Source organism: Pongo abelii, chromosome 12 (genome assembly GCF_028885655.2).
Source record: "Pongo abelii isolate AG06213 chromosome 12, NHGRI_mPonAbe1-v2.0_pri, whole genome shotgun sequence".
Classification (NCBI taxonomy): Eukaryota; Metazoa; Chordata; class Mammalia; order Primates; family Hominidae; genus Pongo; species Pongo abelii.
Window position 1 is genome coordinate 121,468,522 of NC_071997.2, and position 18,418 is coordinate 121,486,939.

The 18,418-nt window shown below is 43.0% G+C and overlaps 1 protein-coding gene and 1 long non-coding RNA gene across 6 annotated transcripts in view; one reads left to right on the plus strand and one right to left on the minus strand.

Annotated features, from left to right (window-relative positions):
• E2F6 (E2F transcription factor 6) overlaps nt 1-12,925 on the plus strand; it is a 40,340-nt gene extending 27,415 nt beyond the window's left edge. For all 4 annotated transcript variants that reach the window (XM_054548395.2, XM_054548398.2, XM_054548396.2 and 1 more), the window contains one exon: nt 12,456-12,925. In XM_054548395.2, coding sequence (XP_054404370.1) covers nt 12,456-12,607 — 152 coding nt within the window. In that variant the 3' untranslated portion in view covers nt 12,608-12,925. The remainder of the gene's footprint in view (nt 1-12,455) is intronic.
• On the minus strand, nt 12,513-17,994 carry LOC129057763 (uncharacterized). 2 transcript variants are annotated; one of them, XR_008522517.2, is made up of 2 exons: nt 17,854-17,994; nt 12,513-13,055 (listed from the first exon to the last, which is right to left on the minus strand). It is a non-coding gene; the product is annotated as an uncharacterized LOC129057763 (long non-coding RNA). The 2 variants fall into 2 exon arrangements; XR_008522518.2 differs by having other exon boundaries at nt 12,513-12,870; nt 17,854-17,975.
• Between the last annotated feature and the right edge of the window lie 424 nt (nt 17,995-18,418).

Sequence of the window (18,418 nt, forward strand, 5' to 3'; positions counted from 1 at the left end):
AATTTAGGCTGTCGGGAAAAATGAATCTCTGTACACAGGGCTGATGACAAAAGAAGGGAGCATTTTCAGAACTACGCTAGCATTAGGCTTCCGTGTAGAGGAACCTGGATTAGAGTGACACTGTTGGCCTCTGCTACTCCCTCAGTCACTCTTTTGGAAGCAAAGAGGGTGGCTTCTCTGAGTATGGAAAAGGGAACTGGACATGAAAGGCTCGGTCGCTTTGGCTTTCCTCTGTTCGGGAATTTCCTGCCTGTGGAGATATGCATCTGGATTGACCTGAGGGGTGCTCCTGCAGTTGTTCAGTTGTGCCAGTTTTTCTCAGCTGGGGACATTTTTTTCCCCAGGGGACACTGGGCAATGTCTGGAGACAGTTTTGATTATCATGACTGGAGTGCTATTGGCATCTAGGAGTGGAGGACGGGATGCTGCTAAACCTAGTGTACAGGATAAACCCAGCGACGGTCACCAGGTCCAGCGTGCCAATGGTGCTGAGGCCAAGAAACCTAAGTTAGGTCAGTAACAGAGGCAGATAATCTGTCCATTTCAGGAGGAAGTGCTAACTAGCCCTTTTGCTCACCAATCTAAAGCCACATCCCCATCAGCTTTATTAGTAATAGCAGGGCGATTTTTACCTCTATCTTTTTATGTCTATCAGTTGATTCCGACCATGGAAGGGGAAGAGGGATATTACTTGTTGAGAAAAGAATCCGTAACAGACTTTGCACTGGGGCTCCATATTAGTAAGGATTAAATTCAGCTGCACACAACACATGCACACAACACACAACGGCGGCTTAAACAAAACAAGTTTATTTCTCTCACACATTTAGGAAGAAGACAGTCCCGAGTTGGTATTGTTCTCCAAGGGGTCAGGAACCAAGGCCCCTTCCAGGTATTGGTTCTTCGTGCTTGGCTTCCATTCCCAAGGTCACTTCAAAATCCAAGGGAGCTGCTGGAGCCCACCCCATAATAGTAGGTATTATTTACATGCTAGCCAGCAGGAAGGGTGAAGAAGGAGAAGAAGGGTACAATTCCTGTCCTTAAGGATACTTCCAGCAGGTTGTGACCACTCTTTAACTGACATCCATTGGTCACAGCTTAGCCACTTAGACTTAGAAATGTCATGTTTAGAGGAGGGAGGTACAGCCACGTGCCCAGCTAACGAGCAAGAATTCTGTTGCTATTCAAGAAGGGAAGAATAGGAACTGGATATGGTAGATACTCAAGTGTCTATCAAGTTCTGGTTCCCCTCCCCTTCTGGGAACCAAAAGATGGAACCTATTAGTGAGGCCATCTGGTTTGTTCTAACCAATTGGCTATGACGGGAAGTGACACGTGGTGACAAGATTATAGTCTCCAGTAGCTCTCTCCTGCCAAGGCAGCCAAGGAAGCCACAGGTTCCAGATGTAGCTACAAGGCACTGGAGCTTCCACTGGCCTGGATCCCTCAGAGACTGAATGGGAATGGAGCCTCTGCCAATCTACATGCAACATGAACTGTATCAAAGCACTGAGATTTATTTGAAGTTAATTTTTACTGCAACATAACTTAGCCCATCTTAACTCATATGTCTGGGGACAACTAGCAGTCTCTGCCACAGGTCAGTGAGGGAAAGAATAATGCAGTCAAAATAGCCTCACAAACTAGTGTCATAAATGCCTTCAGCTCACTTGGAACTGTTGACAGTTGCTTATGATGGGCAAAGTTGAAGCACTAGTCGCTCAATGAAAAGCGACCCCCTGAATGCATTTGTTTGCTACTAGTATAATCGGTGCCTAACACAAATTTGGGTGATGATTGCCATCTGGCAGAGAATTCACGATTATTTAGATTTCTTCACTTGCTTTCAATTAAACAGATGCTGCTAAAGAATAGCATTGACTTGAAAAAGACATTTTTGGATCACATTCTTGTTAACAAAATGAATTCATGTAATTTTTATATATCAAATCTAAATGAATCAACTTGGTGAGAAAGAAGTCCTTACTCTTGAGAAATCAGCGTAATACCCTGGCTATGTGAATTTTTCTGTTCTTGCTATAATCTGGTCTACAGGGATCTTGATTCTTTTGAGCCTCCTCAGGACATCACACTGTTCTGTGACGTTGGACCTGTTGAGCAGGAAGGAGCAAGTACCCCAAATGTCTTCGTAAGACATATGTGTGCCAAGGGGGCAGTAAATGCACTTTTGATAGCAAGGTCTGTGTCAGTCAGGGTCCAGTAGGAAAACCGTGGTAGGTGTTACAGCAGAGGTGAGTGAAGACAGGAAATGGTTACTCAGATGTTGGAAGGCTAAGAAGCAAAAAGGGGATATTGAGGTAACAGATATGAATACATTCAGGGTCCGACTCTGGGTACACTGCTTATGTGTTAGCCCTGCTCCTCAAGGAGTAGTTATTTAAAAAATAAAAACAAATTCAGGAAGTAACTACCACCCCTAGGAAAAAGTAGGGATACCATAACGTAGGAGCTCATAGGAGAGGTCCCCACGCGGAGGAGCTCATAGGAGAGGTCCCCACGCGGCTGGCACTTAGACTTCGGAGGAGATGCCACCACAGTGCTTGGACTTCCAGTGGGGAAGGAGACACCCACCAAATGTCTGGGGCCCAATCCTCTGATTGGGGGATGGCACAGCTGGTGTGCCACCACAGATGGGTACAGCCACATACTTGAGCTGCCAAAACAATCTGGAAACTGGAGTCATCACTATCTTCTATTGCTGTAGGGACACAGACGAGAACTAGAAAAAGGAAGAAAAGTTCCTCCTCCTCCCGCTTTCCACTCTCCTACCATTGCCTCCTAGTGTCAGAACCCACCAGCTAGCAAGGGAATACAGGAAATGGGTTTGCAGAGAGCCAGTCCCAGGATCACAGAATAGAAACTAGAAGGGCGGACTTGGATCTGAGAAAGAATAAACACCCAGCATCCGCTTCCTGCCCATCATGGCCCCATGGGGTGGCAGTCCCAGCTCTGTCCCTGGCTATGATGTTAGATACATCTTACAAATATAAATTATAAAATCATAATTGTAAAATTCGTTTTTGTTTTTATTTATTTATTATTATTATTATTATTTGAGATGGAGTTTCACTCTGCTGCCCAGGCTGGAGTGCAGTGGCATGATCTTGGCTCACTGCAGCCTCCGCCTCCTGGGGTCAAGCAATTCTCCTGTCTCAGCCTCCTGAGTAGCTGGGATTACAGGCGCCGGCCACCACGCCCAGCTAATTTTTTGTGTTTTTAGTAGAGACGGGGTTTCACCATGTTGGCCAGGCTGGTCTCAAACTCCTGACCTCAGGTGATCCGCCCGCCTCAGCCTCCCAAAGTGCTGGGATTACAGGCATAAGCCACCGAGCCTGGCCAAATTCCTTTTTAGTTTTCATATTCTGTGATACTAAATTGAGATCTGAGTCCAAGATGATTGCAAGTCCAAGTTGATAACTGGAATATTTGTTTCTTAGATGGTACATTTTGTCACATGATTTGACCTGTGTAAATACAGACCAGCCTCACTGGATGTACTACTGTTTTCCTCAGCTTCATTCTCCTTTATTTAGTACAATAATTTGCCGTCACGATTTATGGCCCTTTCGTCCTCAAGGTCACCTTCCGTTTTCTTTGCGACTGTAGTCAGTGCACACACATGCTGAGGGAATAACACCTACCTAGTTCTCCTCTATTTATAGCCTGAAACTATAGTGAGAGAAGTTAAAACCTTACAGTCTTTTAACTTGCCAGGTTAAAACCTGGCAGTGGTATCTACAAAGGTGGCAACATCAAGTGCTTATACTGTCTTGAAATTTTGTGCCAAGAATGCAAACCCACTGGTCTTGAAGCAGAACGTGTCTCAACACAGAACTGCGAAGCTCACACATGAAGTGGTTGTGTGGTCGAGGCTGGGGGCTGTTCCCAAGCATTTTTGTAGCATTTCAGTCATGAAGCGCAGCACCCACGGTGCTGTGTAGGTGGAAAGAAAAGAAAACCACCCACCCTCCATCACATTAGGAACTGAGCTACTTTGCACATTTCGTCTAGAATTCTAGGTGTTCCCAAAGGCAGCTGGAAAACTAAATGACTAAATGAAAATCTAAAGAACACAGCAAAATTGATGGGGGAAAATTATTTTCCGATTTAATCCAAGTCGTATATGGCTTGTTTCCTTTAAATCCCCATTGATGCCTGTTTACAAAGACAGAAATTTAGTTGAAATCAAAGCATTTAAGTTTTACTGATCTTTGCGTTCTGCTTTATTCCACCAGGAGTTAATAAGCCTCCTTTTGATGCATTGCTCTTTGTGATAAAATGTGTATGGGTCTTCTTTCTTTTTGAAACAGAATCTTGTTATGTTGGCCAGGCTGGTCTCAATCTCCTGGGCCCAAGCAATCCTCTCACCTCGGCCTCCCAAAGCGCTGGGTTTACAGGCGTGAGCCACCTTGCCAGGTCTGTATGGATCTTCTGAAATCTGCTCCTGATGGCATTGTTGATTTAAATGAGATTGTATCCACATTGGAAAAAACTAGGAGCATACTGCATCATAATCATGTTGCATAGTGTTCACCTCGTTCAGAACAGACCCCAGCATCACAGTCAATGGATGTGAGTTGTCTTAAAACTTTTCACTGTTTTTAAGCATTAGTAACATAGGAATGATGTTGCTTTTAAAAATCTGAATATGACAATAATTAGAAATTGGGACCAGGTGTGTTGCCTCACACCTGTAATTTCAGCACTTTGGGAGGTTGAGGCGGGAAGATTGCTTGAGCCCAGGAGTTCGAGGATGCAGTGAGCCATGATCACGCCACTGTGCTGCAGCCTGGGCAATGGAGCAAGACTCTGTCTCTTAAAAAAAACGTAGAAAACATATGGATTAAATGTATGTTCAATAAAAATTAATTACAGGGTTCTATGAAATAGTGAGCATTTTAGAGTCCATTCTGTAGATAAAACTCTGTTATGGGCATTTGAATGACATGAATAAAAATGGCATGTTCCCTGCCTTTAACCACAGCTTGAGAGGAGACCAGCAAACGAAAAACTACCTACCTACCCCGCGATGGGAACAGATGCCCACCAGAGGAAAGAATGAGTGAGCACGGAGTGACTAACACATTTAAATTAGGACTTGAAAGATGACTAGAAGCTCCCCAGGCATAGAAAAGGGAAGAACCTTCCAGTTGAGGAGACAAGCTATACAAAAACAGAGGAGTCAAAAAGTGTCCAGAGGGACTCAGTGTGCTAAAGCAGTGGTTTCCAAACTTGACTATGACCCACAGTGAGGAAGACATTGTCCATGGTTTGCAGTGCACACACAAGAACTTCTCAAAATAATTACCTAACTGCCCTGAAAGATACTTTTCTATTTATTCCATTTTATTTACAAAAATGACAACATAAAGACCTAACCAGTCAGAAGCTGCAGTATGAAAAACATGGTGCTAGGGCTTCCGGAACTCTGCAATTCCTGTAAGATAAAGAGTTGTCGTTTCAGGGGTGGTGGTGATGACTTTTATCTAACCAGTCATTAGTGGGTCAGAGTTGTATTTTAGAAAGATGGCTGCAGAGCACTATTTACAATAGCAAAGACTTGGAACCAACCCAAATGCTCATCAATGATAGACTGGATAAAGAAAATGTGGCACATATACAACATGGAATACTATGCAGCCACAAAAAAGGATGAGTTCATGTCCTTTGCAGAGACATGGATGAAGCTGGAAACCATCATTCTCAGCAAACCAACACAGGAACAGAAAACCAAACACCACATGTTCTCACTCATAAGTGGGAGCTGAATAATGAGAATACATGGATACAGGGAGGGGAATATCACACACCGGGGCCTGTCAAGGGGTGGGGGACAAGGGGAGGCAGAGCATTAGGACAGACACCCAATGCATTCGGGGCTTAAAACCTAGATGACAAGTTGATAGGTGCAGCAAACCACCATGGCACATATATACCTATGTAACAAACCTGCACATTCAGCACATGTATCCCAGAACTTAAAGCAAAATTTCAAAAAAGAAAATAATCAGACAATTGTCAGAGGGACATTCATCTCAGCAATATCTACAACAATACCTCTAGCTGCCCTAAATGTCCAAAAATAGAGAATTTATTAAATAAATATGAATATATAAAAAAAGAAAGATGGCTGCAGAGTAATCTAGTGAGAGTGTTAAATTACAGTCACCAACATGGGAATCTGTTCATTCCTTCATTTCTTTAACAAATATGTGTTGCACATTTTCTAAGTGTTGGATACGCAAGATAAACAACCAAGGTCCCACCATGAAGAATGCCTCAGACTGATAGGGCTTGATTCTCCGTCTTCCACTTACCAGCATTAAGACCGTAATTCCTTTGCTGAACCTCTGTGAGCCTCAGGCTTACCGCTAAAATGTTAAGTGGGGAGGGGGTACAGGGAGGCATGTTCTGGCTTAAAATAAGTGTTCAGTAAATGCCAACTTTGTCCCTTCTAGGATTGAAGGTAGCTTGAGGAGAGAAGTGACTAGTAGCAAGGAAACAAGATTATTTTTATTTACTGGTTCAGCCATTTTAGAAAAAGTACAGATTATGTTGACTAGGACGTTTTGCTTTCAAATACTTTGATTAATTTTCAAAACGTGGTGTAGGATTGCTTCGGAGCACAAATGGGATTTGTGTTCATGGTTTGGCTCTAGCATCCATTAGGAACTGGACTGGATTGGTGAGATAAAAAGGAGATTTATTTACCATGTGCCCAAAAGAGTACTCAAATACATAGGGTAGTTATATGAAGATTAAATGAGTTAATTTTTTTGTTTTTGTTGTGAGACGGAGTCTCACTCTGTCGCCCAGGCTGGAGTGCAATGGTGCGATCTTGGCTCACTGCAACCTCCGCCTCCCAGGTTCAAGTGATTCTCCTGCCTCAGCCTCCCAAATAGCTGGGATTACAGGCATGCACCACCATGCCAGCTAATTTTTGTACTTTTTAGTAGGAATGGGGTTGGCCAGGCTGGTCATGAACTCCTGACCTCAAGTGATCCACCTGCCTCAGCCTCCCAAACTACTGGGATTACAGGCGTGAGCCACCGTGCCTGGCTGAGTTAGTATTTTTAAGTACTTATTTTTAAGGTATTTTTAATGTACAGAGTCTGGCATACAGTAAGTACGATACAAGTGTTTTAGGCCGTTCTTGCATTGCTATTAAAAAAATACGGAGACTGGATAATTTATAAAGAAACGAGGTTTAATTGGCTCAGTTCTGTAGGCTTTACAGGAAGCATGGTGCTGGCATCTGCCTGGCTTCTGATGAAGCCTCAGGGAGCTTTCAGTCATTGTGGAAGGTGAAGCAGGAGCAGGCACATCACATGGCAAAAGCAGGAGTAGGGGAGAGAGTGGGGCGGGGGGGTGCCACACCCTTTTAAATGACCAGATCTCATGTGAACTCAGAGAGAGAGAGCTCACTCATTACCTAGGGGATGACCCAAGCCATTTATGAGGGATCCGCCCCCCAGGATCCAAATACCTCTTACCCCACCTCCAACACTGGGGATTACAATTCAACATGAGATTTGGCAGGATTGTGCATTCAAACTGTGTCAATAAGTATTTGATTAAAATTCTAATTAGTAGAATTAAAGCTAGTCTGAATTCTGTTTTAGTTATGGCTGTAACTGAACAAATATTTGTACTTAGAATCTTACATTAATCCACCATAGGGTCTTTTTACATGGTGGAGGGCACACTTCTTCTTTTAAAGCATCCTTGGCTGATCTGCATGCTAGCACAGGTGACCTATCAAGCTCTCTGCAGCACTCAGACCTTCCATGAACAGATTGTTGTCCCAGAGAAAGCCCCAGCCAAAACTGAATGAGTTTCCCACTCCCAGAGAAGTGATGGTGATTCACAGGTTTTAAGAAGGTGAGAAATTTTCACACGTTTGCTGTCACTTTCCTAAAGCGGCCATAGTGCTGTTGTCTTCAGGAATAAGTGTCAAAAGGGCCTACCTAAGCCGTCTTTGTCTGCATATCAGTTTTGTTAAGCCCACTGTATAAGTAACATTATGCCCAAGAGGTGGATATGTTAGAGCTGGTTTTGTGGTTAATTAGTACAGTTTGCTGCGGCTGTACTGTCCTCAAGGGTGTGTCTTTACTTTGTGCACTGAGCTTTCTGTGGCTATACTTGTAGTCCTGCCAGGGAGAGGAAAGCAGTGAAACTATGTCAAGGCTTCTGAAGATGCCCAAGGCTTTTCTCAACCGCACTTAAAATGTGGGTGCACAGGCCCTCCTAGCCAGCCATTCCCAGGAGCAGGGAAGGCTCAGGCGTCTTGCTCCACAAGATCTGGGAGGCAGCCAACCGGAAGGACTTGTAGGTTACTCAGGTGTGAAGTCTTCAGTTGATTGCTTTAGAAATCTCTGCTGAGGCCGGGTGCAATGGCTCACACCTATAATCCCAGCACTTTGGGAGGCCGAGGCGGGTGGATCATGAGGTCAGGAGATCGAGACCATCCTGGCTAACACAGTGAAACCCCGTCTCTACTAAAAAATACAAAAAATTAGCCGGGTATGGTGGCAGGTGCCTGTAGTCCCAGCTACTCAGGAGGCTGAGGCAGGAGAATGGCGAGAACCCAGGAGGCGGAGCTTGCAGTGAGCCAAGATCGCGCCACTGCACTCCAGCCTGGGTGACAGAGCGAGACTCCGTCTCAAAAAAAAAAAAAAGGAAAAGAAAAAATAAATCTCTGCTGAGAAATGTGCCCCTGCTGGGGAAGGAGAACCAACCACTCAAAGGAGACCTAGACCTGCAGCCGAGAAGGTGAACGCAGATGCTCTTTAGTCTGTGTGTCTAAATGAGGAACCTGTATGTGGAATGACACGTGAGGATTTGAGGCTGTTCTTCATCTCACTGCAAGTCCCTGTTGAAAGTTGGCAGAGGCCAAGCAATGGCATACATGGGGCTGTCCAGGCCTAACAGCCTGAATGCAAAGCAACCAGGGTGGGGGTGGCAGGGCTGAGGCCCTTTCCAACTGCAAAACTGCTGCTTAGAAGCTTAGAACATTGTCATCTTGATAATAACACAAAGTGAGCCTTCCCCAGAAGCTGTTTCCATCCCTGCAATGGAGAATACAACAGAAAATGTAGGAAGGAGATGTCAGAGTGTGTGAAGAAAATGATAAAAGTAGGCCGGGCATGGTGGCTCATGCCTGTAATTCCAGCACTTTGGGAGGCTGGGGCGGGCAGATCACCTGAAGTTGGGAGTTCAAGACCAGCCTGGCCAACATGGCAAAACCCCGTCTCTACTAAAAATACAAAAATTAGCCGGGCGTGATGGCGGGTGCCTGTAATCCCAGCTACTCGGGAGGCTGAGGCAGGAGAATCGCTTGAACCCAGGAGACGAAGGTTGCAGTGAGCTGAGGTGGCGCCACTGCACTCCAGCCTGGGCGACAGAGCAAGACAATGTCTAAAAAAAAAAAGATGAAAGTAAGTCTTCCATTAAGAATGGATGGTGCTGGCTGGGCGCAGTGGCTCACACCTGTAATCCCAGCACTTCGGGAGGCCAAGGTGGGTGAATCACCTGAAGTCAGGAGGTCAACGCCAACATGGAGAAACCTCATCTCTACTAAAAATATAAAAATTAGCTGGGAGTGGTGGCGTGTGCCTATAATCCCAGCTACTCAGGAGGCTGAAACAGGAGAATTGCTTGAACCCAGAAGGCGGAGGTTGCAGTGAGCCGAGATGGCACCACTGCACTCCAACCTCGGCGACAGAGCAAGACTCTGTCTCAAAAAAAAAAAAAAAGAATGGATGGTGCAGCTCTTGACCTGGTGTAATTTTCAAAAGGAAAATGTCCCTTTCTCAATAATGTTAAGGAGAAGTCATACTTCAAGTTTTTTAAGTACAGTCATGTGTCGCTTAATGTCAGAGACATGTTCTGAGAAATGCGTTGTTGGCCAGTTCTGTTGTGTGAACATCACGGAGTGCACTGATCCACACCAAGATGGTACAGCCCATACACACCAGGCTGTGTGGTAGAGCGTATTGCTCCGAGGCTACAAAGCTGTACCTCAGGCTACTGTACTGAATACTGGAGACGTTTGTAACAACAGTAAGTATTTGTGCATCTGAACGTATCTCAACATAGAAAAAGTACAGTAAAAACATGGTATTGTAATCTTATGGGACCACCATTGTATATGTGGTCTACCATTGACCAAAATGTCATGACGTGGCCCATGACTGTAATTACAAGGAAATGAGTCTGACACCAAAACACACAAATATTCATCTTAGTCATTATGTTCAGGCCATTTGAGGCTAATAATAACTTCCTAACTATATGGGAGTTAAAACAATATGAATTCTGCTGAATTGATCTCTTCCTTTTGTATCAGAAAAGGAAAACATTCTTCTTTGGCCTAATATTCCCATAAATCACACTGAAGATGAAAATGAATTTAAGTACCATTTTAGTACTTTGGTCTCAACAAGTCTGTTGTTTATCACAAATTTATGAATATCAATGATTCTTAGACACTAAATTTCCAATTCATACAAGGCAAAAAACCTTGTGTATAGTACGAGCAGACTTTTATTTTTGTTTCAAGCCTTATTCTATAAACCTTCACCATCTAATATGGTGGCCACTAGCCACATGTGGCTATTTAAATCAAAATTATAATTAATTTAAAATGAAATGAAATGTAAAATTCAATTCCTGAGTCACATTAGCCACATCTCAAGTGTCTAGTAGCCACATATGGCTAGTGGCTGCCACACTGGACAGCACAGAGAACATTTCTGTCATACAGAAAGTTCTCGTGAACAATACTGCTGTAAACTTTTATTATAATGCCCCCTCCAAAAAGGTTACTACGTTGTAACTGAGCTCTACCAATTACGTTTCATTATTTAAAATATATAATCAGAAATGTTTTGGTGTCAAAGATTAATGATAGTGATTCTAATCAGACATTAAGCGATTAAAATAGTTATGCTTATTTATGTAAGCACAGTTAGCAATAAAGCACTTTAGCAATTAATTTTATAGTAATGACAAATAGGGAATTTGTGTAAAGCAAATATGAATTCAACAATTAGCTTGCTGTCTGAAGTGTGATTGATTGATTGATTGATAACACTTTGGAGGTATTTTGAGTGTTCAGATCTCAACAGCACATGGCCAGATAAGTCTGTCATATCATAGTTGTCATGATACTAAGCTGTCATTATTTTTTTAATTGCTACCCATATTTCTTCAAAAAAAGAAAAAGACAATTTTATGGTACTACATATCATGAGATGGAAAGAGTGTAAATTAAAACCTTGAGGCCGGGCATGGTGGCTCACACCTGTAATCCCAGCAGTTTGGGAGGCCGAGGTGGGCAGATCACTTGAGGTCAGGAGTTCAAGACCAGTCTGGCCAACATGGCGAAACCCCTGTCTCTCCTAAAAATACAAAAAATTAGCTGGGTGTGGTGGCCAGCACCTGTAATCACAGCTACTTGGGAGGCTGAGGCAGAAGAATTGCTCCAGCCTAGATGACAGAGCAAGACTCTGTCTCAAAAAAATAAAAATAAAACCTTGAGAAACAAAACTTTGCTTGTTCCTGGGAGTGAAACAAACATGGTGAATATTCTCTCTTATCTCTAATGATCTCTCATGGGTTTTTCCCAGGACTGTGTCATTGTCCATAGCAATTAGTATTTGTGTGAGGAAAAACAGGACAGTGCCACTGAGCTTGGAGACCCTGGGACTTCTTAATTGAAAACACATCTCTAAGACACTTTGATGAAAATAAATATAAAGAGACTTAACATAATTATGAAAAAATAAGTACATTTTACACTGATGATATTGCTTTATTGTATCAATGAAAGCAATACATGGTTGTAGCATAAAATTTGGAAAATGCAAAGAAGTATAAAGAATCATCTATATTTCTTCCTAGTTTTATTTCTATCCATACATAGTTGAAACACAAAATAAAATTTTCTATCAGAATGAACTTTTGAACTCATAATGTTCAAAATAGAAAAAAGTATCCCTTTATACTTTCACAAGAAAATGTCTTTAAAATTTTAATTAATAGTAGGAGCATTTTTAAACCAGGACACAAAATGTATTAATTGACATCAATATCTCATTCTTCCAACATAAATTATTGCAGATAGTCTCCTTTATGTGGCACAGTCTATCCTAAGATTATGTAAAATTCAATGTATTAAGCCTTAGCTCTGGAAGAAATTTAAAAATGGTTTTGGGGTAGGTATGAGGACATGATTGGAAATGCACTAATAAGAGGTACAGGGGTGTTGCAAACTTTTTGTGGTGGTGGACACATTCTATTTTTGTTGTGGGTAGTGATTACATGAATGTATACAATTGCCAAAATTCATAACTGCACGTTTAAGATCTGTGCCTTTTTTGTTATTAATAACTCAATTAATAAAAACCTTTACTCTTACTACCATTTGACAGGTTCTTGTATCGGTTCGAACCCCGAGAGCACACCAACAGACAACATGAGGCAGTGTGGAGCAACACGCTGTTTTAATGAGTGCCTGGGTGCAGGCGTGATGAGGTCTAAAATGGCGTCAGCCCCAAGTGAGGACGGGACAGGAGTTTTATAGTCCTCTCTAATCAGGAAGTGTCCCAGTCTGACGTGACTGCTACGTAGTACCCGGACGGCCTCTTTCTCCATCTTCAGGGGTACATGTCTTCCGGCCAGGGTAAGTGTCTTCCGGCAGGCTCTCTTCCTGCTTCTGCTGTCTTGCTGATGCACGCTGCTGGCTGCTGGTGCAAGTGACCTTGTGCCTTGGGACTGGGCCTGAGAAGGGAGGAGTTATTCATCCCTTCAAGCTTTCAGGCACTGGGGAGAATCTTTCATTCCTGCCTATTTGGTTATTAAAAAAAAAAAAGGAAAAGGGGCAACTTAATAACTACTTCAGGCGTGACATAGGGGGTGGCATGGGCACCTTGGAAAAAGAAAACCTAAATTTTTGGGGGTGTTCTTGAGAGACGGGTTGGTATCATTGTGTCATCGTAGCAGGAGCATCATCTGGATTATCTGGCGATTAACTGTAAGAGTTTTAATGGCTTTTATTATTAGTGGATAACCCAGGGGAGAAACACGAGGAGCCCAGTGATGAAGATTACCGTCCCTAACAGCATTTTAAATCCTCCTAAATTACAGAACCACCTTCTAGAAGGTTTGCCGGGTCCCACCCTTTCCAGGTTTGGACTGGTACATGGGCTGCTTTTCTGATGTTCGAAGCGATTTCTAGAACTACTTTTCCGTTATTGTCTATGTTAAGGTAACAATTGGAGATATTAAACTTATCACAGGCCCCACCCTCTTCTGCTAATAAGTGTCTAGTGCCAGCCTGTTTTGATAAATTGCCACGTGCATTTGGTTTTGTTGTTGAGTGAGCATTTCCAGGGCTGAGGCGGTTTGGTTAGTGATTATCTCTAGAACAGGCTGTAGTCTAATTATTCTATTTAGCATATATATGGGAGTGCGATAACCCCATGAACCATCCTCAGCCCAGGTGGCAGGACCATAATATTTGATGATCCGTTGCGGAGGCCACTCGTCCTCTCGCCATCTTTGGCTTCCTCCTACCTTTAAGGATCGCTTTCCTCTGTTTAAGTTATCATACACAGGGACTCCGAGGGTGTCGCCCGCCTGCTTTGGAAGTAAAAAGAATACAGGTTTAATTGTGCTTAGGAAGCAAGTACCTCGCCAGTGATAAGGTAGCCATGAGTAAGCCTGGGTTCCACATATCCAAAAGAATCCATCGGGGTAGTCCATTGTAGGCTGGTGTTCATAGGATTGACCCATCGTGCACTTAGGCAGGGGTATGTGGCATAAGGGTTAGTGGTGTTTGTACAGTTCCAGGCCCTTTTTGATGGAACACAGTTGAGGCAGCTTAAGTTAGAGGGAGACCAGGCTCCGTGGGGTAACCTTGGCCACCACTCGGCTGTGGAGGCGTTGACTGTTAGGGTTTGGTGACAAGGGCTTGTACCTATGGCGCGATGGGTTTTATCAGTCCACTTGCGGGATATGCACACTGTCCCTCTTACTGGGTTGGTAAGTGTCCAGGGCTGCAGGCATTCCTTAGGAGTGAAAGTGAGGCTGGGGTTTTGGGATGCTAGTAAGTAAGGGGGAATGTCTATCCCAAACCATGGCCACCGTTCACTCATACGGGCTCCCCCGCGTACCCGGCAATTGGACACATTCATGGTAAGCGCGGTGAGTTCTCCTAGATCTACAAACAGGTTTTTTCCTGGCTTGGGAAGGGATACGTCTGCTTGTAGTTTTTAATAAAGGGATGGAAATACTACAGGTGGTTGTGGAGGGGAGTTGTTGGCTTTGGCTTTTGCTTTGGCTATCATCTTTTCTCTCTTTATGTCCTGTAGCACTTGAGTGTTTACTCCCCATTGTCCAATTTTGGTGAAGCAAAGCCACTGCTTCCCTTTGGGGCATATAGCCCCATTATGACTGCCAGATACTCCTAGATTTTTTACTTTATAATAACTTTTCCCTGATTCAACACATTCTTCAACTAAGGAGGCGGAGGTTGCAGTGAGCCGAGATCGCACCACTGCGCTACAGCCTGGGCGACAGAGTGAGACTCCGTCTCAAAAAAAAAAAAAAAAAAGGCAGCTAAAATTTAAAAAGTGACACCACCAAATGCTAGTGAGGATGCAGGGAAACTGGATTACTCATTCATTGCTGGTGGGTATGTAAAATGATACAGTCACTCTGGAAAACAGTTTTGTTTCTTATAAAACTAAAGGCAAGTACTGTAAGACCCAACAATTACACTTTTGGGGGTCATTTGTTCCAGAGAAATGAAAACTTATGCTCACACAAAAACCTGTGCATAAATGCTCATAACAGCTGTATCTGTAACAGCCCAAACCTGGAAACAACCAGATGTCCTGAGAAGGAGGAACAGTTCAACACATTGTGGCACATCCATATCATGGAATACCACTCAGCAATAAGAAGTAACAAACTATTTTTTTTCTTCAACTTTTAAGTTCAGGGATACAGGTGCAATATGTGCAGGTTTGTTACGTAGGTAAACGTGTGCTATGGTGGTTTGCTGCACGGATCATCCCATCACCTAGGTATTAAGCCCAGCATCCATTAGCTATTCTTCCTGATGCTCTCCCTCCCCCCACCCTTACGGGCCCCAGTGTGTGTAAGAAGGAACAAACTATTGATACACACAACTTGGATGGATCTCCAGGGAATGGGATGGAGTGGGGAAAAAAAAGCCAGTTGCAAAAGGTTGCATCCTGTATGGTCCTATTTATATAACATTATTGAAATAACAAAATTAAAGAATGGATAACAGATTAGTGGTTGTCGGAGGCCAGGGACAGTGGTAGGGGTGGGGTAGGTGTGGCTATCTCTAGAAGAGCAACACAAAAGATCTTTATGACGGTGAAACTGTCCTGTACTTTGACTGTATCAGTGTCAATGTCCTGGCTGTGATATTCTACTATAACTTTCCAAGTTTACCATTGGGGAAACTGTGTAAAGAATCCATAGGAGTTCTCTGTATTATTTCTTACAACTGCATGTGAGTCTATAATTCTATGAAAATTAACAGTTTAATCAGAAAAACTTTTAAGTTATTCCATATTAGAACAAGTCTCTTTCAGATTTTCACTTGTATCTTCAAACCTTCTTCCAAACCCATTGTTCTTCTTACTCTCATAGGAACTTAATGTGTAACTGATAAAACAATTTAATGGAGAAAGGTCAGTCTTTTCAACAAATGATGCGGGCGCATGTAGATGTCCATAGGCAAAAAAAGTTGACCATTTTCATCAACTTAGTGGGGTTTTTGATTTTGTTTTGTTTTTGAGACAGGGTTTTGCTCTGTTGCCCAGGCTGGAGTGCAGTGGTGCAATCACGGCTCACTGCAGCCTTGAACTCCTGGGCTCAAGCGATCCTCCTGCCTCAGCCTCCTGAGTAGCTGGGACTGTGGGTGCATGCCACAACACCCAGTTTCAACTTAGTGTTTTGAGTAATTGTTCTTTTCTCCATTTCTTCCCATCTGTTTAAATGTAGTTTAGTGTATTTTTTGTTATTGATTGCAGAGTTAAAGCATAAAATGGCTGAATAGAGCAAAAAAAGAAAAAAGAGTCTCTTCAATGGAGAAAAAATAAAATAATCAGTAAATATTGCAAAAAAGAATTTGTTTAAGACCTTACCCTGCTCTTCCTACCCCCACAACCTCTTCCTGTCATAGGCAACCATTCTACCAACGGAGATAATATTGCCAGAGAAGACATGTTACCAGGGCAGGAGAAACATGCATCATCTTACGTCCCTTGCCCTCCATTTCTCTTCATATTTCTGTACCTGTTTGTAACTGAATGTGGTAATAGAAAATAGAAAAGACATGATGATTCGTGGCTGCTGAGTAAGCCTTCAGACGCCCTTCCTAAATGCATGAGGATCTGCACTGGATTCTGCCCAAATACAGATTGGGGGCAAAAGCAGATGAGTTGGCAAAAGACCACATGGAGACGAGACACCAACACTGGGGACAGGCTCATGCCGGTTTGGAATCCAGCCATTGAACTGATTTCTCATTTTGCAAAATTATTTCCTACACCAGCTATTTCTTAAATGACTTCTGGTTGACTTGGGTGGTAACATTAAGATAAAAATGTGTTGGCAGTGAAAAAAACAAACCAGACTTAAAAGAAATATTGAAGCTGGGCACGGGGGCCCACGCCTGTAATACCAGCACTTCGTCGGGTGGCTGAGGTGGGAGGATCACTTGAGCCCAGAAGATCAAGGCTTCAGTGAGCTATAATTGCACCACTGCACTCCAGCCTGGGTGACAGAGAGAGACCCTGTCTCAAAAAAACAAACAAATATTGAAATGTTGCTTAGTTAAAAGCCTTTTACAATTTGTTTCCACCTAACATGTGGTTACTTATTCGATCATATAATCTGGTGAAGGAGAGTAAAGACCATGACACTGACTTGCTATTTACAACAAGGCAACATATTGCTTAGTGCTCGTCAGCTTTCTAAAGAAGCTGAACATCATGTCCAGTACTTCGCAAAATTCTTTCAGATCCTCTGACAGCTTTAGTAAAAAATGTCATCACAAGCCAACTCAGTTGTCTACAAACAGACTCTCATTTTACATTTAACTTTGAAAATATATTTACAATCCTTTGAAAATATATTTACAACAATTTAGAATCATTCTTCTCAATTTCATTGCCTCTCAGCTGCACAGCTGGATTTTAGTTGGTGCAAAAGGAAAAACTGGGTTGTAGGTAAACATTGTATCATGTTTGGGGAGTAGTTTATAGAAATTTCAAGCCTCTTGTACTTTCATGAATTTTCTAATACTTTATTATTGTTATAATTATCTACTTATAATAATGACTGCCATTTATTGAGCCCATACCATGTGCCGGCCCCTGGACTAGGAGAAACAGCTAATATTTGTGTTACCTTGTCAGGTAAGTGTCATTGCTGAGGTTCTGGAGGGTAAGGGCATGCTTGCCCAGAACTCCACAGCTGGGGAATACTAGAGCCAGGATTCGGACCCCAGATAGTACAGTTCACAAGCCATATTCCCTTTAAAAATGAAGGTGACCCCTTGTCAGGCTATGGAATTTGAGGTGTGGAATTCTTTTCAGCTTGTGCTGTAGTTAACTAGAGATGGTCTTAATTGTCAGACAGCTCTTCAGCAGTTGGGGCAAACAGGCAAACATTAACTATCAAATCATGATGACCATACCACCTGGATTAGTTTGTCCTTGTTGCATTGCTATAAGGAACGACCTGAGGCTGGGTAATTTATAAAGAAAAGAGGTTTAGTTGGCTCACCGTTCTGCAGGCTGTTCAGGAAGCATGGCTGGGGAGACCTCAGGAAACTTAACAATCATGGCAGAATGAGAAGACGAAGGAGGCACATTTTACATGGCTGGAGCAAGAGGAAGAGAGCGAAGGAGGCAGTACACACTTGTAAACAACCAGATCTCGTAAGCACTCATTCACTATCATGAGAACAGCAACAGGAAAATCTGCCCCCACGATCCCGTCACCTCCCACCAGTCCCCACCAGGCCCCTCCTCCAACACTGGGGATTACAGTTCGACATGAGATTTAGGCAGGGACACAAATCCAAACCATATCACTACCTAAGCCCATTTCTCCTACTACTGACCACTTGTTTCTTCCCTTGACCAGTGTGCGTGGGTGGGAATACATACTGTGTGCTGCTGCTCGGTGAGAAGAAGCAATCTGACTAAATCCCTGGACTGCTTTCTGGATTTGGTTTTGTACTTCACTACTAAAGTCATTTTCGTTGGTCAGTGAACCGCTGGAACTGTAGTTCGAACAGCTTGTAATACATGTCTCATGAAGGTTACATGGATGTCTATCTACATAC